This window comes from Colobus angolensis, unplaced genomic scaffold (assembly GCF_000951035.1).
Source record: "Colobus angolensis palliatus isolate OR3802 unplaced genomic scaffold, Cang.pa_1.0 Scaffold63, whole genome shotgun sequence".
Classification (NCBI taxonomy): domain Eukaryota; kingdom Metazoa; phylum Chordata; class Mammalia; order Primates; family Cercopithecidae; genus Colobus; species Colobus angolensis.
Genome location: NW_012119932.1, coordinates 4771157 through 4796093, shown reverse-complemented (window position 1 = coordinate 4796093; position 24937 = coordinate 4771157). Strand labels below are relative to the sequence as shown.

The window sequence follows — 24937 nt, the reverse complement described above, 5'->3', positions numbered from 1 at the left end:
AAATTAGCTGGGCTAATTTTGAGGTGGCACATGCCTGTAGTCTCAGCTACTCAAAAGACTGAGGCAGAAGAAATGCTTGAACCTGGGAGGTGGAGGTTGCAGTGAGCTGAGATCACACCACTGCACTTCAGCCTGGCTGACAGAGTGAGACTCCAACTCAAAAAAAAAAAAAAAAACCAGTCCTACAGAGGTCAAGATATGAGAGAGAAAAAGTACGTAGACAAGAGGTACAAAAGCAAAAAAATAAAAACCCAAACAGTAATATGGCAGATCTAAGGTAGTTTTATTACATAACAATGGAATGAATGCTTTAAATAAAATTTGAATACTGTCACGCTAGAGTTTTTTAATTTTCACAATAGCAGGCACACTTAATGTAAAAGAAACAAAATGTAACAAGATGGAAAAATATATGCAAACAAAAACCGAAAGAAAGCTCGATTAGTTATATTAATATTAAACAACAACAAAAAAACCCAAAGTAGAAAAGTTACTAGAAATAAACTGCAACACTTTATATGGTAAAAGCTTTGATTCATGAAAGATATAAAAATTTGAAATTCAAATATACTAATAGCCTTAACATACATAAAGCAAAATCTGAGCAAGAAAAAACCAACAGATATATGATCTCAACAGGTTTTTAACATTTCTTGCTGTAGCTAGTCAAACAAGCAACCCCAAACTAATAATAATCAAAGGATTTAAAAACATAGTTAACAGACTTTAATTAATTGGCATATATATAATTCTGAACCCACAGATACACAATTCTTTCAGGAGTACATCAAATATTTCAAACAGCTGACTATACAGTAGTCCATAAAGCGAGTGTCAACACAATTCAAAGGACTGAAATCAGAGTGTGTTCTATTACAAAACAAGCTGGAAATTAATAACAGAAAGATAACTAGAACATTCTCATGTGTTTGTAAATTAAGAAACAGACTCATAAAGAGTCAATGGGTCAAGAAAACAATCACAAGGAGAATTAGAATTATTTTTTAAGTAAATGGGAAATGAGAACACAAATTATTAAAACTGGCTTTTCAGCTAATGCTGATCCTAGAGGGACATTTATAGCCTTTAATACCTATATTACAAGAAAGACTAAATATCAGTATAGTAATTCTCCATCTTTAGAGGAGAGACAAAAATTGCAAATTAAACTCAAAGAAAGTAAAATGAAAGAAAAAATAAAACAGCTGAAATCAGTAACAAAGAAAACAAGTATACAATATACAAGACTCAAAAAAGGCAAAACATGGTTCTTTGAAAAGACTAGTAACTTAATGGCCTGAAAAGGAGAGAGAGAGAGAATATAAGAATATACAAATACCCAATATTAGGAATGAAAAGGAGGACATCATTACACAGCCTATAGGTGTGTGCTAATATGGTAGCTGTTAGTCAGTTGAAGCTATTTAAAGTAAAATTTAAAGTATTTACAGGGCAATACAATGTAAAATCTAGTCTCTCAGTCATACTAGTCAAATTTCAAGTGCTCAAGAGCCACATACTGAGACAGTAATAACACAAGGTGGTCGCTGAGAGAGGAATAATACAAGGTGATCGTAGAATAGAAAATTTCAGGCAGCAGTTTCACATGACTAGCAAAAGAAATCTATTGAAATAGCTGCAGCTAGGGACTGATAAGACCCTGAAAACCCAGGAGTAGACCAAGCTGGCTGAGACCAACTGGTCTCAACATGGCACTGGATTTGACCTAGGTTTCACCTAGAACCTCATTATATGCTCATTAACATACAAAAATCACACAGCTACCAGTATCATGACAGTTTCAGGAACATCCATACTTGATGTAAAACTGGGTGACAGGCCGGGCACAGCAGCTCACGTCTGTAATCCCAGCACTTTGGGAAGCCGAAGAAGGCGGATCATCTGAGGTCAGGAGTTTGAGACCAGCCTGGCCAACATGGTGAAACCCTGTCTCTACTAAAAATACAAAAAATCAGCTGGGCATGGTGGCACGCGCCTGTAATCCCAGCTATTCAGGAGGCTGAGACAGGAGAATCATTTGAACCCGGGAGGCAGAGGCAGCAGTGAGCCGAGATCGTGCCACTTCATTCAAACCTGGGCAATAAGAGGAAACTCCGTCTCAAAAAAACAGAAAAAAACAAAAAAACTGGGTGACACTAGAGTTCTAAGAAATCTCTGCCCTTTTCCAGGAATCTTCATGAATATTCCACCCCTCGGTTAAAGAAACCCATAAAGACAGAAACCCCACATCCTATGTGCGACTCTATCTTGAGGATGCTCGCACTCCCCTTTCTTGAGTATATACTTTCCCCTTTGCGATAAATCTCCATATTTTCACTATTTTCTGACTTATCCTTAATTCATTCTTGCAACAGTGTCAAGGGCGTGGACGCCAGCTGGGGTTGAGGTCCCACTGGCATTCAGGGATCTCCCCCAGCCCAACAGTATCAATACCATAGCAGACAGCACAGATACAGAACATTTCCATATCACAGAAAGTTCTATTGGACAGCACTGCTATAAACATTAAATTAAAATAAGAAGACACTGTGATCAACTTTATACTAATTAATTTCATAATTTAAACTGACAACTTTCTGGGAAAAACACAACCTAAGCTAAACTGACTCAGGAAGAAATACAAAATCTGAATGATCATGTAAGTATGAAATAAACGAGAACCCAATTAAAAATCAGCCCTCCAAGGAAGCCCAGATGGTGTTACCAGTGATTGCCTCTAAGTATTTATGGAAGAAATAACCTCAATCTTATGCAACTTTTCCAGGGAATAAAAACAAAAAACAAAAAACAAACAGAGAGAGTCTTTTAAACAAATGGTGATGAAATAGTTGGATTACTGATAGGCAAAAACAAAAACAAACCAGAAACAAAAAACCCCAAAGCCTTGACCTATACCTCATATCTTAGAGAAATATAAGCCAAAGTGGATCATATAGTTTATGTAAGATAAAGAACTTACTAAATCTTTAGAAGAAAACACAGGAGAAACTCTTTGGGACTTATGGCATGGTTACAAAAAGATCTTAGGTATGACGTAAAGGCACATTCTATAGAAGAAAAAAATACTAAAGTGGACTTTATCATAATTAAAAACTTGTTCTGCCAAAGGTCCTGTTAAGAAGATTAAAAATGCAAGTTACAAATAACTAGGAGAAAATACTTGTACATCAAAAATCTGATAAATGACCCACATCTAGAATATTTAAGGAATTCGCAAACTTTAACATCAAAAAAGTAAACAACCCAATTAGAAAATAGGCAAAAGACATGAAGATTTCTTTAAAGAGAATATATAGATGGCAAATAAGCCATGAAAGATATTCAATGTGGTCAGTCATTAGGGAAATGGAAAATAAAACAAAGTGATATCACTACATGCCCGTTAGAATAGCTAAAATAAAAAATAATGATGCCAAACATGGGTGAGAATGCAAAGAAACTGAATCTTTCACATATTGTTAGTAAAAATGTAAAATGGTACAGCCCCTTTGAAAAAGCTTGGCAGTTCTTTAGGATGTTAAACATAGAGCTACCATATGACCCAGGAACTCCACAATACCCAAGAGAAATAAACTCTTCAAACAAGAAATTTGTTTACAGCAGTTTTACTTGTAATTAGTAAAAACTGGAAACATGCCGGGCGTGGTAGTTCACACTTACAATCCCAGCACTTTGGGAGGCCAAGGTGGGCAGATCATTTGAGGCCAGGAGTTTGAGACCAGCCTGGCCAACATGGCAAAAAACCCTGTGTTAGATATGAGTTGTAAATTTCTTTTCAAAGAATATGTCAGTATGTTCAATTCTTTGCCTTCTACTTTTAAACTTAACTTCCTCATAAAGCAACCTTTTTCGATTACCTACTCCACCCTGACTCATTCCGATTATCTACTCCTCCCTAACTCATTCTGATCACCTGCTCCACCCTAACTCATTCAGATTACCTGCCACCTGCTCTGCCCTGGTTCCCGCCAAAGCACTCACCCCAAAGCACTCGCCCTGTCATTCTCTTTAAATTAGCCAAACGGAATTAGTTTAGCCTGTGCAGTCTAACCCTAGCCAATAGGGGAATGACACAGCAGCAAGGCCCAGGGATAAGAACCCCTTCCCCTCCATTGTCCAAGTGGGCGCTCACCACCATTGCTCCATCTGTAAGGGTGCACCCTTCTATAGAAGTAACTTGCCTTGTTAAGAATTAAAAAGAAAATTTTCTATTCGAATGTTATTCCTTTTGCAGCTCCGAAACTTTATACACAACACCCATCTCTACTAAAAACAGAAAAATGAGCTGGGCATGGTAACGTGAGCCTGTAGTCCCAGCTACTCAGGAGGCTGAGGCAGGAGAACTGCTTGAACCCGGGAGGCAGAGGTTGCAGTGAGCTGAGAAAATCGTGCCACTGCACTCCAGCCTGGGAGACAGAGCAAGATTCTGTCTCAAAAAAGAAAAAAACAAAAACAAAAAAAACCAACCTGGAAGCAATGAAAATATTCTTAAATGGAGAAATAATTACATGAACTGTAGTACAGGCATACAATGGAATATTCAGCAATAAAAAGAAATCTACTGATACACTCAAACATTTGGATGAATCTCAAGGGCATTATGCTACCTATAAAAGTCAATCTCAAGAGGTCACATATTATTCCATTTAGATCCTCAAAATGACATTAGATCCTCAATGTCATTAGATCCTCAAAATGGCAAAACTCTAGAGAATTGGTTGTCAGAGGTTAAGGAGAGTGAGTGGATAATGGGTGTGTAAACCAAAAATAAAATCTGAAGCCCCCCAAACCAAATTTATGGACCTCCACTGAGGTCCAACTGATCCCAAAGAAAACCTGAAAAACTAGGTCAGACCATGATGGGAAGGGAGGTTAGATATGCCTCATTATACCCTCCTCCCTTTGGAGTTTAGGCACAACTGATCAAAAATTAACATTAAAATAGAGATCATAAGACTGACAAAACAGATTCTTTGTAGCAATAGGATACCAAATTCCAATCTGTGGTATAGCATCACAAGACAGGTAACAGTCCTTAAAGGAAATCAAAGTATTTTGTCCCCAAATACATTTATTTGACACATTTTGGAGTGGCCCTACAAAGCGATCTCTTGTGGGGAAAATTTGTATTCTGCAGAGAATCTCCTTCCCTTACTAGGTCTTTTCCAGATATATTTTTGGAAAATATGATACCTTTTAAGGTCTGGTAAGAGACAGTAGCCCATATCACTGCACTCCACTCCAGCCTAGGTGACAGAATGAGACCATGTCCCCCCCCCCCCAAAAAAAGAGAGAGACATTTGCCATCTATTCTCTCTGAAGCCTGTTACTTAGAGGCTTCATCTGCATAACAAGAACCCTGGCTTCTACAAGGCCCCTTACCTTAACTCAAGCATTTCTTTATATTGACTTCAATTCTCCAGACAAAGCTTAATGCTTTCAATCAATTCCCAATCAGGAAATCTTTGACTTGGAAGCCCCTACTTTGAAATGTCCTGACATTCTGAGCTAAACAATGTATACCTTATATGTATTGATTTATGCCTTTGCCTGTAACTTTTGTCTCCCTAAAATGTATAAAACCAAGTTGTAACTCAACTACCTTGGGCACACCTGGGGACCTCCTGAGGCTGTGTCATAGGCCATGGTTGCTAACATTTGGCTCAGAATAAACCTCTTTAAATATTTTACAGAGCTTGGCTTTTTTCATCAACAGGTGTGATTACAAAGGAGAAGTATGAGTGACATTTTTGTGGCAATGAAATAGTTCTAAATCTTGTTGGAGAAGTGTTTAATAAATCTATAGATGATGAAATGACATACATCTATAAACAGCCAATGTACCAAAGTCAATCTCCTGGTTTTGATATTGCACTATAGTTACATAAGATGTAACCATTAGGAAAAACTGGGTGACAGGTACAGAGGAACTCTGTATTGTCTTGGAAACTTCCCATCAATCTATAATTTTATTTATTTTCAAATAAAAACTTGATTAAAAATTCATATTTTATAAGTCCAGCATGTAACTGACACCACACCTGACAAAAATATTATAAGAAAAGAAAATCACAGGTGAATCTCTCTCATAAACATAAAAGCAAAAATCCTAAAAATATAGCAAATCAAATCAAATAATAAAGAATAATATTTCATAGGACCAAAGAGGGTTCATTCCAGAAAAACAAAGTGATTTAATACCAGAAAATCATTCCGTATACTTTATCTCATTAACAAAATAAAGGTGAAAAATCACACAATCATCTTAATAGATGCAAAAATAAATATTTGATAACACTTAACAATATTCTTTTGCAATAAATAAAAATTTTTTAGCAAAACTAGAAAGAAAACTTCTTAACTTGATTTTTAAAAAGTCTAGACTGCTGTAGCCCCAGCACTTTGAGAGGTCGAGGCGGGCGGATCACGAGGTCAGGAGATCGAGACCATCCTGGCTAACGTGGTGAAACCCCATCTCTACTAAAAATACAGAAAATTAGCTGGGTGTGGCAGCGGATGCCTGTAGTCCCAGTTACTTGGGAGGCTGAGGCAGGAGAATGGCATGAACCCGGGAGGCGGAGCTTGCAGTGAGCTGAGATCCGGCCACTGCACTCCAGCCTGGGGGACAGAGCGAGACTCTGCCTCAAAAAAAAAACAAACCCATACTGATGTGGACAAAATCAGAAGTGTAAGAAACTCCAAATTCCACCCCTCCATAAAAGCAACAACAACAACAAAAAGCCAAAACTATATAATCGACTTTTTCTGAACTCCGGAAATTAACAAAAGGCTTGCAGCACTATGAGTAAGATATATTTAAGAAAACCAGCTAGAGCCTGGTATAGTGGCTCATGCCTGTAATCTCAACACTTCGGGAGGCTGAGATGGGAGGACTGCTTGAGCCCAACAGTTGGAGACCAGCCTAGGTAATGTAGGGAGACCTCATCTCTAGAAAAAAATTATAAAATGAGCCAGGCCTGGTGTCACATGCCTGTAGTCCCAGCTACTTGGGAGGCTGAGGTGGGAGGATTGCTTGAGCCTGGGAGCGAGCTGCAGTGAGCTATAGTGGCGCCATAGCACTCCAGCCTTGGCAACAGAGTGAGACCTCATATCAAAAAAGAGAAAGCCTTGGCAACAGAGTGAGACCTCATATCAAAAAAGAGAAAGAAAGAGAGAAAAGAAAGAAAGAACAAAAGACAGACAGAAAGACAGACATCTGATTTTTGATCAGAACAGTAACTTTATGGCACATTAATTTCCTCTAGTCTAACCCCTGTTCCTGGGTGACCACAACCTGTGAACATCATGACCCATATTACTAGTACTAGAAGCAGCAGAATGAACTAACTTGCAAAGAATGGAAATTATTTGTTCTGTCCTGTTTGGTACCTCCCTGGAAGACAGGTTTAAAAGGCTTGTCTTTATTTTCCCTAACTTAAAACTAGCCTTATGCTAAAGCTGCTTCCCTGGGGGCATTTGTTAAAAAAATTTACAGAATATTGTCTTTGTATATGGCATGAAGCTATTAAAACAGTTGGGGCAAACAACAGGTAAACCAAAAAGTTTGAGAGGAAAGGCTGAGGCATGAAATGTTGACATTCCTGGGAACCTAGAAGGCCCTGTGCATGTTCAAGGCTGCACACATACTCAGGAAAGATCTGAGAAGGAGCTAAGCTCTCACCTGCTGCTGACATTAAGGCTATGTGGAAGCAAAAAACAAAACAAAACAAAACAAAGTGTTAAGGCAGAATTGTAAACCAATACAGAACCCAAAGCAAAGATGGAAAGAATTTTTGCTTCCAGGCATTTACGAAAATCTCTTTCCAATTATTAGTTGATTACCCAGCTAACGTAACAGACTTCAGTGGCTACACGTAACAAAAAATAGAGACTTCATAGAATCAGTTCAGAAAACTCACTGAAAAACAAACAACTACAATAAGCCCAACACTACAAGTCCTTTAAAAAGTAGATATCTGATTTCCATAATTGCTAATTTATAACATTTAAAAAGTCCAATTTTCATTATTATTATTTTTGAGACAGAGTCTCACCCTGTCACCCAGGCTGGAGTGCAGTGGTGTGATCTCTTCTCACTGCAACCTCCACCTCCCGGGTTCAGACGCTTCTTGTGGTTAAGCCTCTTGAGCAGCTGTGCACCACCACATCCAGCTAATTTTGTATTTTTAGTAGAGACAGGGTTTCACCATGTTGGACAGGCTGGTCTCGAGCTCCTGGCCTCAAGTGAGCCTCCTGCCTTGGCTTCCCAAAGTGCTAGGATTACAGGTGTGAGTCACCATGCCCAGCCAAAATGTCCAATTTTCAACAATGAAAACTTACAGGCTAAAGAAATGAGACAGTATGGCAGACATAAAGGAAAAAAATAGAAACTGTGCCTGAGGAAGACCAGACAATTAACTTTCTAGACAAAATGTTAAATCATCTTTTTTTTCCTTTTTTTTTTTTTTGAGACGCAGTCTCACTCTGTTGCCCAGGGTGGAGTGCAGTGGTATGACCTCAGCTCACTGCAACCTCCACTTCCTGGGTTCAAGTTATTCTCCTGCCTCAAGCTCTCAAGTAGCTGGGATTACAGGTGCCCACCACCATGCCCGGCTAATTTTCTGTGTGTTTTTAGTAGAGACAGGGTTATGTCAGCCAGGCGTGTCTCAAACTCCTGACCTCAGGTGATTCGCTTGCGTTGGCCTCCCAAAGTGCTGTGATTACAGGCGTGAGCCACTGTGTCAGGCCAATCATATATTTTAAATATGTTCAATGAGCCAAAGGAAGCCATGTCTAAAGAATTAAATGAAAGCATGGGAACAATGGCACACCAAATTCAGAATATCAACAGATTAAGTTATTTAAAAGGCAAAATAGAAATTCTGGAGTTGAAGTCTAATAACTGAGATAAAAAATTCTCTAGAGGGGCTCAACAGCAGGTATGAGCAGGAAATGAAAGAATCAGCAAACTTGAGGATATGTGCATTGAAATACTCTGGAACAGAATAAAAAAGGAATAAAGGAAAAATGAATAAATCTTCAGAAACATCATTAAACATATCCATATACAAACAATGGAAGTGCCAGAAGGTGCTGGGGAGTAGTGGGAGAAAGAGGAGAGAGCGGGTAAGAAATATTTCAGCTAGGTGCGGTGGCTCACGCCTGTAATCCCAGCACTGTGGGAGGCCGAGGCAGGTGGATCCCGAGGTCAGGAGATCAAGACCATGGTGAAACCCTGTCTCTACTAAAAATACAAAGAAAGCAGCTGGGTGTGGTGGCGGGCACCTGTAGTCCCAGCTACTCAGGAGGCTGAGGCAGGAGAATGGTGTGAACCTGGGAGGCGGAACTTGCAGTGAGCCGAGATCACACCACTGAACTCCAGCCTGGGCGACAGAGTAAGACTCCGTCTCAAAAAAAAAAAAAAAAATTAAAAAATTAAAAAAAAGAAATATTTCGAGAAATAATGGTCTAAACCTTCCAAAATTTGAAGCTCAATGAACTCCAATCAGGATAAATTCAAATGGACCAAAGGGAGGAAACCACCCTTCATATTGTCTTATGCCCAGTTTCTGCCTCCAAAGAAAGAAGTAGTAAAAACTAAAAGGTAGAAATGAAATCCACAGGCAGACAGCCTGGCGCTGTGCCCTGGGCCTGGTAGTTAAAGATCAATCCCTGACCTAATCGGTTATGTTATCTATAGATTACAGACATTGTATGGAAAAGCACTGTGAAAATCCCTGTCCTGTTCTGTTCTCTCCCAATTACCAGTGCATGCAGCCCCTAGTCACGTACCCCCTGCTTGCTCAATCGATCATGACCCTCTCATGCAGACCCCCTTAGAGTTGTAAGCCCTTAAAAGGGATAGGAATTGCTCACTCGTGGAGCTTGGTTTTTGGAGACGTGAGCCTGCCGATGCTCCCAGCTGAATAAAGCCCTCTCCTTCTAGAACTCGGTGTCTGAGGGGTTCTTGTCTGCAGTTCTTCCTGCTACAGACTCATATTAAGGAACATCATAATCAAACCATCAAAGCTAAAGAGAGAACAATACTGAAAGCCCCAAAGAAGTAACTCATGATTACGAGGAATCTTCAATAAGATTAACAGCTGATTTCTAATCCGAAACGACGAAGGCCAGCAGGTAATAGCATTATGCAATCAAAAGTGGTGAAAAAAAATTCTACCAAGAATTAATATATCTGGAAAAAAACTATCTTTCAAAATGAGGTATAAATCTAGATATTCTCAGTAAAATAAAAAGTGAGAGAGTTCACTGCTAGCACTCCTGCCCTACAACAAATGTAGAAGGGTGTCCTTAGGGATGAAATAAAATAACTCTGGACAGTAACTCAACTCCCTACGGAAAAATAAATGCCAAGAAAGGTATAAACATAGGTAAGCGGAAAAGACACTATAAAGACATTTTTTTGGCTTGTAATTCCTTTTCTTTTTAAAAATCTAATTCAAAAGACAACTGCATAAAGCAATAACTACAAATCTAGGTTGATGAGAACATAATATATAAAGATTTAATCTGTGGCAATAATAAATAATAAGAACAGGCATAAAGGGAAGTGGAACAGGGGCAAAGTTTTTGTACTTTTTAAAGTTTGCATTAATTCTAAGTAGACTGCTATAAATTAAGATGTTAATTGTAATCCCTAGAGAAACCACAAAACTATGTTCACGTGGACTTGTATTAGAATGTTCATAGCAGCTGTAACATAGCCAAAAGACCCAGAATGTAATTAAATGTCCATTAGCTGATTAACAAATAAATAGTATGTGACATATTCACACATTATTATTCAGTCACAAAAAAAAATGAAGGCCAGGCACAGCAGCTCACTCTTGCAATCCCAGCAATTTGGGAGGCTGAAGAGGGAGGATCACTTGAGGCCAGGAGTTCAAGCCCAGCCTGGGCAACATAGTGAGACCCCATCCATACAAAAAAATAAATTAGCCAGGCTTGGTGGCACACACGTGTGGTCCTAGCTACTCGAGAATTTGAGGCAAGAGGACTGTTTGAGTCCAGGAGATTTACGTTGCAGTGAGCTATGATCACGATTATGCCACTGCACCCTGGCAGCCTGGGCAACAGAGCAAACAGAGTAAGACCTTGTCTGTAAAAAAAAAAAAAAAAAAAGAGAGAGAGAGAGAGAGATGAGGTACAAAGTATTCTTATACACTACGATATGAATAAGCCGTGAGAACATTATGCCAAATTAAAGGAGCAAAACATAAAAGGCTACATATTGTATAATTCCAATTATATAAAGTATCCAGAACAGACAAATCCAGAGACAGAAAGTTGGTTAGTGGTTGCCAGAAGAGGGGACATCAGAGAATTGCTAACTGCTAATAATACGGTTTTATTTTATTTTCTGATGCGATGAAAATGTTCTAGCATCATCGAGTGGTAATGGTTGCACAACCTAAATAGACTAAAAACCACTTAAGTGTTTGTGCATTTTCAAATGGCGAATTTTATGTTCTGTCAAGTACATTCCAACAAGAATGTTATAAAAAGCCTATAGCATACATCATATTTAATAGTAACAAGATAAAAATGTTTTTGTTTTGTTTTTGTTTTTTTTTTGTGTGTGTGAGGGAGTCTTGCTCTGTCACCCAGGCTCAAGTGCAGTGGTATGATCTTGGCTCACTACAACCTCTGCCTCCCAGGTTCAAGAGATTCTCCTACCTCAGCCTCCTGAGTAGCTGGATTACAGGCACGTATCACCACAGACGGCTAATTTTTGTATCTGTAGTAGAGACAGGCTTTCACTATGTTGGCCAGGCTGGTTTTGAACTCCTGATCTCAGGTGATCCACCCACCTCAGCTTCCCAAAGTGCTGGGATTACAGGCTTGAGGAACCACGTCCAGCGATAAAAGTTTTTTTTTTTTTTTTGAGACAATGGAGTACAGTGGTGTGATCAGAGCTCACTGTAGCCTCAAACTCCTGGACTCAAGGAATCCTCATGCCCCAGCCTCCCAACTTGCTGAGACCACAGCTGTGCACCACCAAGCCTGGCTAATTCATTTATTTTGTAGAGATGGGGTCTTGCTAGGTTGCCCTGGCTGGTTTTGAAGTCCTGACCTCAAGCAATCCTCCCACCTCAGGATTACAGGTGTGAGCCATCACAACCAGCCACAAGTTAAATAAACAATTTCAATGATGAAATAAAGATTTTCAGTGATGAAAGCTTTCTTTGAGATTGGGAATAAAACAAGGATACTTGTTATCACCACTTCTATATTGTATTGGAGATTCTAATCAATACGAGTAAGAAAAAATGCATAATATACAGAGAAACCATTAGAATTAAAAAATAATCCAGGTGCAGTGGCTAACGCCTGTAATCCAAACACTTTGGGAGGCTGAGGCAGGTAGATCACTTGAGGTCATAAGTTCAGACCAGTCTGGCCAACATGGCGAAACCCCATCTCTACTACAAATACAAAAACTAGCTGGGTGTGGCGGCAGGCACCTGTAATCCCAGCTACTCAAGGGGCTGAGGCAGGAGAATCACTTGAACCTTGGAGGCGGAGGCTGCAGGGAGGTGAGATTGTGCCGCTGCACTTCAGCGTGGGTGACAGAGTGAGACTCTGTCTCAAAAAAATAAATAAATAAAATTTAGCAAGGTTGTTAGGTACAAGATTGTTAGACAAAAATCAGTTTTAGTTCTATATACTCAATATAATTAGAAAGTGAAATTTGAGACACAATGCCACTTACAATCATCTAGAAACACAAAATAAATCTAATAAAAAATATCCCATATGTACAAAAAGCTGCAATGTATTATTGAAAAAATGTTATTTATTTATTTATTTTGAGACACAGTCTTGCTCTGTTGCCCACACTGGAGTGCAGCAGCATGATCTCTGCTCACTGCAATCTCCACTTCCTGGGTTCAAGAGATTCTCCTGCCTCAGGGTCCTGAGTAGCTGGGATTACATACAGGTGCGTGTCACCACACCTCGCTAATTTTTGTATTTTTTGGTGGAGATGGGGTTTCATCATGTTGCCCAGGCTGGTCTGGAACTCTTAACCCCAAGTGACCTGCCCGCCTCAGCCTCCCAGAGTGCTGAGATTACAGGCGTGAGCCACTGTGCCCAGCCCGAAAAAACTTCAAAAGGTCCAAATTAATGGATCTATTTATGGGTTTTAGAGTTAATACAATTTGAATGTCAATTTCTCTACAACTGATACATATATAATTGTTATCCCAATTACATATCTCAGCTGAATAATTTGCGGAAAACAAGCTACATTAAACATTTATATGAAAATGTAAAGTGGCAATCTTAAAGAAGGAAAACAAAATTGGAAAATTACTGTACTAGATACCTATCATGAAGCTACAGTGATTAAGACTGTGTGGTGGTAGCATAGGCATGAACAAGTAGATAAATGGAACTAAGCAGAACATCTGGAAACAGACCTACACAGTTAAGGGCATTTGGATTATGATTAAAGTGACCTTTGTAGAGCTGTAGGAAGCAGTTTTTAAAATAATTTATAGCAGGCACATGGGTTTGGAGAACTTTTGGAACAAAACGTTAATCTTGATCATTACTTAATGCCAAACAAACAAAACATTCCAAGATGTTTAATGGAAATGTTTAAGTCAAATAATAAAGCTTCAAAATCTTTATAGTTGTGAGATAGAAAAATATTTGTTCATTCAGGCGTGGTGGCTCATGCTTGTAATCCTAACACTTTGGGAGGCTGAGGCAGGAGGATAACTTGAGCCCAGGGGGTTGGACCAGACTTGGCAACACAGAGAGACCCAAACTCTAGAAAACATTCAAAAATTAGCTGGGTGTGGTGGTGTATGCTTGTGGTTCCAGCTACTCAGGAGGTTGAGGTGTGAGGATCACTTGAGCCTGGGAAATTGAGGCTGCGGTGAGCCGTGACTGCATCACTGTGCTTCAGCCTGGGTGACACAGTAAGACTCTGTCTCCAACAACAACAACAAGAACAACAACAACAACAACAACAAAATATATATATATATACACACACACACAAACACACGAACATAGAAAACACCAAATAAGGAAAAGGCAGACTGATTAATAATAATTAGTAAGTTCTAGTCATCAAATGGCAACACTAAGAGCAAAAAAAGGCTAAGCAGAATGGGAGAAAATATGTGCAAAACGCTTATTTCTGAAATATAGAAAGAACTCTATATAATTCAGTCTCAAAAACAAAAAGTCAACACAATTAAAGAAAGATTTGGAAAGGCACTTCACACAGTAAGATATCAGTATGCAATAACCATAAGAAAAGGTGTTCAGTCTAATTCATTAAAGGATATGCCAATTAGACCAAAATTAGGTATCACTACATACTTACCAGAATGGTTAAAATATACAAGACTTGACCAAGTATTGGCAAAAATATAGAGTAACTGGAATACTCATATCCTGATGCTAAAATATAAATTGACACAAACTTTTGGAAAACACAGCTGACCCTTGAACAATATGGAGGCTGGGGCGCCAACCCTTGGGCAGTTGAAAATCTAAGTATAACTTTTGGCTCCCCAAAAACTTAACTACTAACAGCCTACTGTTGACTGGAAGCTTTAATAATAATGTAGACTATAAATTAACACATATTTTGCATGCTTATGTACTGCATTCTTACAATAAACTAGAGAACACAAAATCTTAAGGAAAATACCTTTTTAGTAATGTACTGTATTTATCAATATCCTAAATTCATGTTGTTGTCTGTCTGAGATGGCAGCCAACAGCAGGTGCAGACCTCACTCTACTGTACTTATAAAACAATTCAACTTTTTCTTGTAATGTCATGACTTTTCTCTGGTTCTCGAGAGCAGTCCTAGCATCACTAGTGGTACTTTCCATAGGCCCGATGGTGTTATTCAAGGTTTACAGTATTTTACTAAACATAATAAAAAACAGATAAGAACTAAGATAGATCACATTTTCTATGCTATGCAATTTGCTGGAGAGACAAACTGCTCACACAGAGATGATTAGCATCATGGGGAGGTTTAAGCCAATACTTGCAACACGTGAGCCTACTGCAACAGCAACGGGAGGTGTTTTAAATTATTATAGTAGTATAGTAGGTACACTACGTGCTACAGTTTATTTTACACAGTTATGATTTAGTACTGCATATTTACATTTATCTACATTTCCCTCATCTGCAAATGGTGCCATGCACGGTAAGTATTTGTGTACATTTTGATAAGTTTTAACTTTTTATGACAGATTTGTATATATCTTATGGTAATAAGTGATAAAATACACTAGTATCTACATATATTTTATGCATGACATACCTAACTTTTTCTTAATTTTTTCAATATTTCTAGGCTACATGGTTTGAGATTTGAAAAATTACCCAAAATCTTCTAAAAATTTTCCAAAATATTTTTTGGAAAAAAGTTCATATATAAGTGGACCCAAGCAGTTTAAACCTATGTTTTTCAAGGATCAACTGTATTTACTGAAGTTGAGCTTTGACCCTGCAACTAACTCCAAAAATTGAAATTTACACATATATGTACTAAAAGGCGTGCACAAGACTGTTCACGGAGAAATTATTCATTATAGCCCCAAACTGAAAACACCACATTTCTCCAACAAAAATAAATTGTGCTATATTTATAAAGTATTATACAGCAATGAAAATAAATTACTGCTATATGCAATTATTAATAAATCTCACAAATATACTGATGAATAAATCTCATAAATATATTGAATAGAGGAAATCATACACAAAGGACTACATATGAAATGATGCTATTTATAAACTAACAAGCAGGTAAAACTACTCTGAAGTCAGGAACGTCATCATCTTTGTGGAAGAAAGGAAACAGTGAGTGGCAGAAAGCATGGTTTCTGGATTCTAATCATTGATCTGCGCAATGGTTAACTTGCATCACCTGTGACAGTTCGCTGAGCTGCATATCTATACACACATACCTCAGAGATATTCCAAGTTCAGGTCCAGGCTACCACAATAAAGTTAATACTGTAAAAAAATGAGCCACACAAATTTTTTGGTTTCCCAGTACTTATAAATGTTATGTTTACAAGTCAGGCGCGGTAGCTCACACCTATAATCCCAGCACTTTAGGAGGCCAAGGTGGGCGGATCACTTGAGGCCAGGAGTTTGAGACCAGCTTGGCCAACACGGTGAAACCCCATCTCTACCAAAATTACAAAAATCAGCAGGGCGTGATTGCACTTGCCTGTAATCTCAGCTTCTTAGGAGGCTGAGACATAAGAATCACTTGAACCCAGGAGGCAGAGGCCGCAGTGAGCCAAGATCATGCCACTTGCACTCTAGCCTGGATGACAGAGAGAGACTCTATGTCAAAAAAAAAAAATCAAAAAAAATTTTAAAGTTATGTTTACATTATAGCTTAGTTTAAGTGTGTGATAGCATTATGTCCAAAAAATAATGTACATACTTAATTTAAAAAATATTTTATTGTTAAAAAGTATTAACAACCATCTGAGTCTTTCAATAAATCATAATCTTTCTGTTGGTAGAGGGTCTTGCCTCCATGTTAGTGGCTGCTGACTCACTTGGGTGGTGGCTGGTAAAGGTTGGGGTGTCTGTGACAATTTCCTAAAATAAGACAATAATGAAGTTTGATGCATTAACTCTTCCTTTCACAAAAGATTTCTCTGTAGCATGTGATGCTGCTTGATAGCATTTTACCATCTCTAACCCTGCTAGTTCCTTTATCAGTGAAGCTTATAGAATATTCTCAATCCTTTGTTGTCATTTCAACAACTTTCACAGCATCTTCACCAGAAAGAGATTCCATCTCAAGAACACTTTCTTTGCTCACCCATAAGAAACAACTTCTTATCTCTTCAAGTTTGACCATGAGATTGCAGCAATTCAGTCACATCTTCAGGCTCCACTTCTAATTCTAGCTCTCTTGCTATTGACACTGTATCTGCAGTTATTTCCTCCAATGAAATCTTGAACCCATAAAAGTCATCCACAAGGATTAGAATAAACTTCTTCTAATCTCCTGTTAATGTTGATATTTTGACCTCCTCCCATCAATCATGAATTGCATGATTTATAATGGCATCTAGAATGGTAAATCCTTCCCAGAAAGTTTTCAATTTACTTTGCCCAGATCCATCAGAAGAATCACTCTCTATGGCAACTATAGCCTTATCAAATATATGTCTTAAATAATAAAACTGAAATTGGAAGGGCTCCTTGATTCATGGGCTGCAGAATGGCTGTTGTGGTAGTGGGCATATAGATAATGTTCATCTCCTTGCATATCTCCCTTAGTGTTCTTGGGTGACTAGGTACACTGTCGATCAGCAGTAATATTTTGAAAAAAATCTTTTTTTTTAGCAATAGGTCTCAACAGGGGGCTTCAGTAAACCATGCCGTAAACAGATGTGCTGTCATCCAGGCTTTATTGTTCCATGTATAGAGCACAGATAGAATGGATTTACCACAATTCTTAAGTACCCTAGGATTTTCAGAATGATAAATGAGCAATGGCTTCAACTTAAAGTTACCAGTTGCATTAGTCCCTAACAAGAAAGTCAGCCTGTCTTTTGAAGCTTTGAAGCCAGGCATCAACTTCTTCCCCTCTCTAGTCATGAAAGTCCTAGATGGCATCTTTTTCCAGTAGAAGGCTGTTTCATTATGCTGAAAAATCTGTTGGCTGGTATAGCTACCTTCATCAATGATCTTGGCTAGATCCTCTGGATATCTTGCTGCAGCTTCTCCATCAGCACTTGCTGCGCTGCACACTGCACTGTTATGTTATGGAGACAGCTGCTTTCCTTAAGCCTAATGAACCAACCTCTGCTAGCTTCCAACTTTTCTTCTGCAGCTTCCTCACTTATCTTGGCCTTCTTAGAATGAAGAGAGATAGGGCATTGCTCTGGATTAGGCTTTGGCTCAAGGGAATATTGTGGCTGATTTGATCTTCTATCCAGACCACTCAAACATTCTCCATATCAGCAATAAGGTTGTTTTGCTTGCTTATCTTTGATGTATTCACTGGAATAGCACTTTTAATTTCCTTCAAGAATGTGCCCTCTGCATGTGCAACTTAGCTAACCGTTTGGTGCAAGAGGCCTAGCTTTTGGCCTGTCTTGGCTTTCAACCATGCCTTCCTCACCAAGTTTAACCATTTTTATGTAAAGTGACACACATGCAACTCTTCCTTTCACTTGAACACTTGGAAGCCACGGTAGGGTTATTAATTGACCTAATTTCAATACTGCTGTGTCTTAGGGAGTAGGGAGACCGGAGGAGACAGAAAGAGACTAGAGAATGATTGATTAGTGGAGCAGGCAGAATATACATAATATTTACCAATTAAGTTTGCTGTCTTGTATGGGTGCATTTCACGGTACCCCAAATAACTATAATAGTAACGTCAGAGGTCGCTTATCAGAGATCACCATACCAGATGTTAAAATAATGAAAAGTTTGAAATGCCACAAGAATTACCAAAATGTTATATAGAGTCACAAAGGAAGGAAATGCTTTTGGAAAAATGTTGACTGTAAACTTGCTCAACTCATAGCTGCCATAAACCCTCAATTTGTAAAAAAAAAAAAAAAAAAAAAACAAAAACAAAAACAAAAACAAAAAACAAAAAAACCCCAGCCGGGCACAGTGGCTCACGTCTGTAATTCCAGCACTTTGGGAGGCCAAGGTGGGCGGATCATGAGGTCAGGAGATCGAGACCATCCTGGCTAACACAGTGAAACCTCGTCTCTACTAAAAACACAAAAAATTAGCCAGGTGTGGTGGCGGGCGCCTGTAGCCCCAGCTACTTGGGAGGTTGAGGCAGAAGAATAGCATGAACCCGGGAGGCGGAGCTTGCGGTGAGCTGAGATCGCACCACTGCACTCCAGCCTGGGTGACAGAGCAAGACTCCATCTCAAAAACAAAACAAAACAACGGTATTTGTGAAGTGCAATAAAACAAAGCACTATATTGTGAGCTAACCCTGTATTTTAACCCTATATTTTATGTGCTTTTCTGTAAATGTTTTACTCAAAACAAGTTTTATAAAGTTTATTTACCTGTTTTTTCTGTGTTCGGTTCCTGTTTTCCAACCAATCATCCATTTGTTCCTCAATTTCTTCTATGGAAGTTCCATGATCATAAGACTGAATATATGTACTTTCTAAAGGTGTGTATACAGGAAATTCAGGTTTGGGTTTTTTAACTTTCTTCTGTTCTAAAAAATGTTTAAAAGAACCAATTATTGGGATTTTTAAAGAATAAAATTAATTTCTAACATTTTATTCATAGTCCATATCCTGAAAGAAAATATCAAAATATAATTGTTCTGTTATAAATAATTAGCTACGAGTATTATTGTACATAAACCATTGCACTGTTTCTAAATAAAACTCAGAGCTGCTACTATTGTGGAGACGATCATGAGATAGCCATCGTATCAATTTGCATTGATACAAACACCTTTGTTTTCAAAGTACTTTTCACAAAATATTTCATTTTGGCACAATAAAAAGAGTTTCAATTTAATGTCGTAATCCTAACTTTACTATGCAATAGTTAAATAATACTGGGCAAATAACACTTAGAACAGTATCAACTTTCTCATCTATAAAAAAAACTGGCTCTCACTAAATGGTATACATTTATTTTTCAATATTTTACAAAGGTGAAATATGATCTGGCAACATCAAGAGTAGTTATGAACAGATGGCAATCCATTGGGCTCTTTATTAAATCTCATTTTGGGCCTGGGAGCAGTAACTCACAACTGTAATCCTAGCACTTTGGGAGGCCAAGGCAGATGCATCACTGGAGGCCAGGATTTTGAGACCAGCCTGGGCAAAATGGCAAAATGCTTCTTCTACTAAAAATGCAAAATTAGCTGGGTGTGGTGGCACATGCATGTAATTCCAACTACTTGGGAAGCTGAGGCATGAGAATCACTTGCGCCCAGGAGGTGGTGGGTGGGGTTAGCCGAGATCACACCACTGCATTCCAGCCTGGGTGAGAGAGTGAGATTCTGTCACACACACACACACACACACAAACACACACACACACACACACCCCATTTTAATTGGAGACTTGACACTGAGAAGCAACTCTATTCTTAATTACTATAGTCAAACTCAAACAGCCTCATAAGAGTATTTTCACCACCCCGTGTGTATGTGTGTATATGCATGTACTAAACTGCCAATGTAACAAAATCAATATATACTGGCACAGGAATGGATGAATTCCTACAAGAGAATAGAGAATCCGTAAATACCAATGCTTGTTGACTTATTATGGGATTACATCCCAATAAACTTATCATATACTGAAAACATCCTTAATTTGAAAATGCATTTAATAAAACTAACATCATGGCTTAGCCTAGCCTACCTTAAGTGTACTCAGAACATTTACATTAGCTTATAGTTGGGCAAAATAACAGTGACACAGTACGCCGTAGGGGATCAGTTTTAACCCCCATGATCATATGGCTAAGTGGACACTGCAGTCTGCTGCTGTTACGCAGCATTATGAGGGAGTATCCTACCGCATATTGCTAGTCCAGTAAAAGATTCAAAATTCAAAGTACAGTATTGTTTTTGCACTATCATAAAGTCAAAAAATTGTACGTCAAATCATTTTAAGTCTAGGATTGTCTATATTTCACTTTAGTGGGAAAACAATTTAATTAGTAATGCTTACACAACTGAATATCCATTTAAAAGAAAACTGGACATACTCTTACACTGTATACACAAATAAATTCCAGATAGATAAGAGAGTTGACTTTAAAAGCCAAAACAATAAAAATTTTGCAAAAAGAAATCTTTAAAAACTACATGTACTATTTAAAGGAAGGGGATGTCTTAATTAAGAATGAAAACCCAGATGCAATTACAAAAAAGATAAAAGAGTAAACAAATCAAGAGACAAATAATAGATTTGGAAAGGATGTATCCAATTCAGAGTATGAACAGAAGATAGCTATAAAGAGATTTTATAAATGGACAAGGGGATAAGTAACCCAATAGAAAAATATAGGCAAAGGTCATAAATGGGCAATCCACAATTGAGCAAATCCACATGGCCAAGAAATAAGAAAAGAGGCTCATATACTCTAAAGGTTAAAGAAATACAAATTAAGTAATACCGAGATATAATTTTATACCAATCATATGGGTACAAATTTAAAATCTAATTCAGATGTGCTGTTGGCAGGGAAAAGGCTACTTTTAAATTGGTGGAGGAAAGGTGAATTATTCTATTACAGCTTTTCTGGAAAGCAGTCTAAACATATCTATTAAAATTAGCTGGGCGCGGTGGCTCACACCTGTAATCCCAGCACTTTGGGAGGCCGAGACGGGCGGATCACAAGGTCGGGAGATTGAGACCATCCTGGCTAATACGGTGAAACCCCGTCTCTACTAAAGAATACAAAAAACTAGCCGGGCGAGGAGACGGGCGCCTGTAGTCCCAGCTACTTGGGAGGTGGAGGCAGGAGAATGGCGTGAACCTGGGAGGCGGAGCTTGCGGTGAGCTGAGATCCGGCCACTGCACTCCAGCCTGGGCGACAGAGCCAGACTCCGTCTCAAATAAATAAATAAATAAAAAAAAAACATATCTATTAAAATTAAAATATACAGCCTTTTCCCCAGCAATTCTCCCAGAAACAAAAGTACTCAAATATAACTGCATGTGGGTATGTATGTGTTTGAGTTTGTGTATGACTATTTACTGTTTCTTCATAGAGAGGTGAAACTATTAACATAGTAAATGCTATTAGGAGAAATGACTGAATAATTATTGATAATGCTTTTACACTGAAAGGTATGAAATCACCACTGAAGTTGAGCAACAGCAGAACTAATTTGGGCTACATATAGAGAATCAGTTATTTTTTTAAAAAGCAAATAAATTCAGTTGTTTGTATTTATTTCTGGGGTGTTTCATTATAACTGCAAGTGATGTCTTTTTAAATAAGCATTTATAAAGGAGCACTAAATACAGAAATGAAAGGTACTGCTATAAACTAATACAAAAATACACAAACCAGTGTCACTATAAATTAACCACACAAACAAGTCAACATAATAACCAGCTAATAATACAATGACAGGATCAAATCCACACATATCAATACTAACCCTGAATGTAAATGTGCTAAATGTCCCACTTAAAAGTCACAGAGAGTGACAAGCCAGATAAAAAAACAAGACTCAATGGTATGCTGCCTTCAAGAGACCCATCTCACGAGTAATGATACCCTTAGGCTCAAAATAAAGAAATGAAGGGAAAACTACCAAGCAAATGGAAAACAGGAAAAAGCAGGGGTTGCAATCCTAAATAAAGATTAAAGCAGGTTCTTAGAGACTTAAAAAGAGACACAGACTCACCCACATTAATAGTGGAAGACTTCAACCCTCCATTGACAGTATTAGACACATCACTGAGGCAGAAAATTAACAAAGATATTCAGGACTCAAAATCAACAGTGAACCAAATGGATCTGATAGATCTCTACAGAACTTTCTACCCCAAAACAACAGAATATACATTCTTGTCCTTGCCACACGGCACATACTCTAAAATTGATCACATAATTGAACATTAAACTATCCTCAGCAAATGCAAAAGAACCAAAACCATACTAAACACACTCTCAAACCACAGTGCAATAAAAACAGAAGTCAAGACTAAGAAACTTGCTTAAAAGAATGCAATTACACGGAAATTAAATGACATACTACTGAATGACTTTTAGATAAATCGTGAAATAAAGGCAGAAATCAAGAAGTTATTTGAAACTAATGAAACCAAAGATACAACATACCAGAATATCTGGGACACAGCTAAGGCAGTGTTAAGAGGGAAATTCATAGCACTAAATGCCCACATCAAAAAGTCAGAAAGATCTCAAATTAACAATCTAACATCACAACGGAAAGAATTAGAGAAGAAAAAATCAACTGCAAAGATAGCAGAAGACAAAATATAACCAAAATCAGAGCTGAAATGAACGAGACAGAGACAAGAAAAACCATTCAAAAGATAAACAAATCCAGGAATGGATTTTTTCTTTTTAATTAACAAGACAGATAAGCTACTAGCTAGGCTAATAGAGAGAAAATCCAAATACACACAATTAGAAATGATGAAGGGACTCATCATTACCACTGACCCCACAGAAGTAAAGATAACCAATAGAAACTACTACAGAAACCTCTATGCACACAAACTAGAAAACCTAAAAGAGATGGATAAATTCCTGGACACACACACCCTCCCATGACTGAACCAGAAAGAAATTGATTCCCTGAATATACCAACAACGAACTCCAAAATTGAATCAGTAATACATTAGGCTCCCAACTAAAAAAAGGCCAGGACCCGATGGATTCACAGCTGAATTCTACCAGATGTACAAAGAAGAGCTGGTACCATTCCTACAGAAACTATTCCAAAAAACTGAGGAGGAAGGACTCCTCTCAAACTCATTCTATGAGGCCAGCATCATCCTGATACCAAAACCTGGCAGAGCCATAACCACAAAAAAACTTCAGGCTAATATCCTTGATTAACAGTGATGCAAAAACTACAAAATATTTGCAAACTGAATGCAGCAGCATATCAAAAAGCTAATCCACCTCAATCAAGTATTCTTCATCCCCAGGTAGCAAGGTTGGTACAACATACGCAAATTAACAAATGTGATTCTTCACATAAACAGAACTAAAGACATAAACTGCATGATTACCTGAATAGACACAGAAAAAGCTTTCAATAAAATTCAACACCACTTTACATAAAAAAAAAAAAAACCTCTCAACAAACTAGGTATTCCCTTTGAAAATTGGCACAAGACAAGGATGCCCTTTCTCACCACTTCTATTCAACACAGTTTATTCAACACAGTATTGAAAGTCCTAGCTTAAGCAATTAGGCAAGAGAAAGAAATAAAGGGCATTCAAATAAGAGAGAAAGCCAAACTGTCCCTGTTTGCAGTTGACATGATTCTGTATCTAGAAAACCCCATAGTTTTGGCCCAAAGCTCCTTTAGCTGGTAAACAACTTCAGCAAAGTTTCAGGATACAAATCAATGTACAAAAATCACTAGCATTCCTACACTCCAACAACAGCCAAGCCGAGAGTCAAATTAGAAAGGCAATCCCATTCACAACTGCCACAGAAAGAACAAAAATACCTAGGAATACAGCCAACCAGGGAGGTGAAAGAGCTCTACGACGAGAATTACAAAACTCAAATAAAGAAATCAGAGAAGACACAAACAAGTAGAAAAACATCCCATGCTCACGGATAGGAAGACTCAGTATCATTTAAATGGCCATATTGCTGAAAGTAATTTACAGATTCAATGCTATTCCTATCAAATTAACAATGACATTCGTCACGGAACTAGACAAAACTATTTTAAAATTCATACAAAATGAAAAAGAGCCTGAATAGCCAAGGCAATCCAAAGCAAAAAGAACCAAACTGGAGGCATCACACTACCTGACTTCTAACTATACTATAGGGCTAGAGTAACCAAAACAGCATGGTACTGGTACAAAAACAGGCACATAGACCAACGGAACAGAACAGAGAACCCAGAAATAAGGCTGCACACCTATAATCATCTGACCTTTGACAAAGCTGATAAAAACAAGCAATAAGGAAAGGACTCCCTATTCAGTAAGTGGTGCTGGGATAACTGGCTAGCCATATGCAGAAGACTGAAACTGGACCTTTTCTTTACACCATATACAGAAAACTAAAGATGGAGTAAAGACTTAAACATAAAACCCAGGCCGGGCGCAGTGGCTCAAGCCTGTAATCCCAGCACTTTGGGAGGCCGAGACGGGTGGATCACGAGGTCAGGAGATCGAGACCATCCTGGCT

At 38.2% G+C, this 24937-nt stretch overlaps 1 protein-coding gene across 1 annotated transcript in view; it reads right to left on the bottom strand.

Moving 5' to 3' along the window:
* DNAJC1 (DnaJ (Hsp40) homolog, subfamily C, member 1) overlaps positions 1–24937 on the bottom strand; it is a 254995-nt gene that overhangs the window by 102658 nt on the left and 127400 nt on the right. The window contains exon 8 of the mRNA XM_011963855.1: positions 19099–19256. Within this exon, the coding sequence (XP_011819245.1) occupies positions 19099–19256 (158 nt within the window). The remainder of the gene's footprint in view (positions 1–19098; positions 19257–24937) is intronic.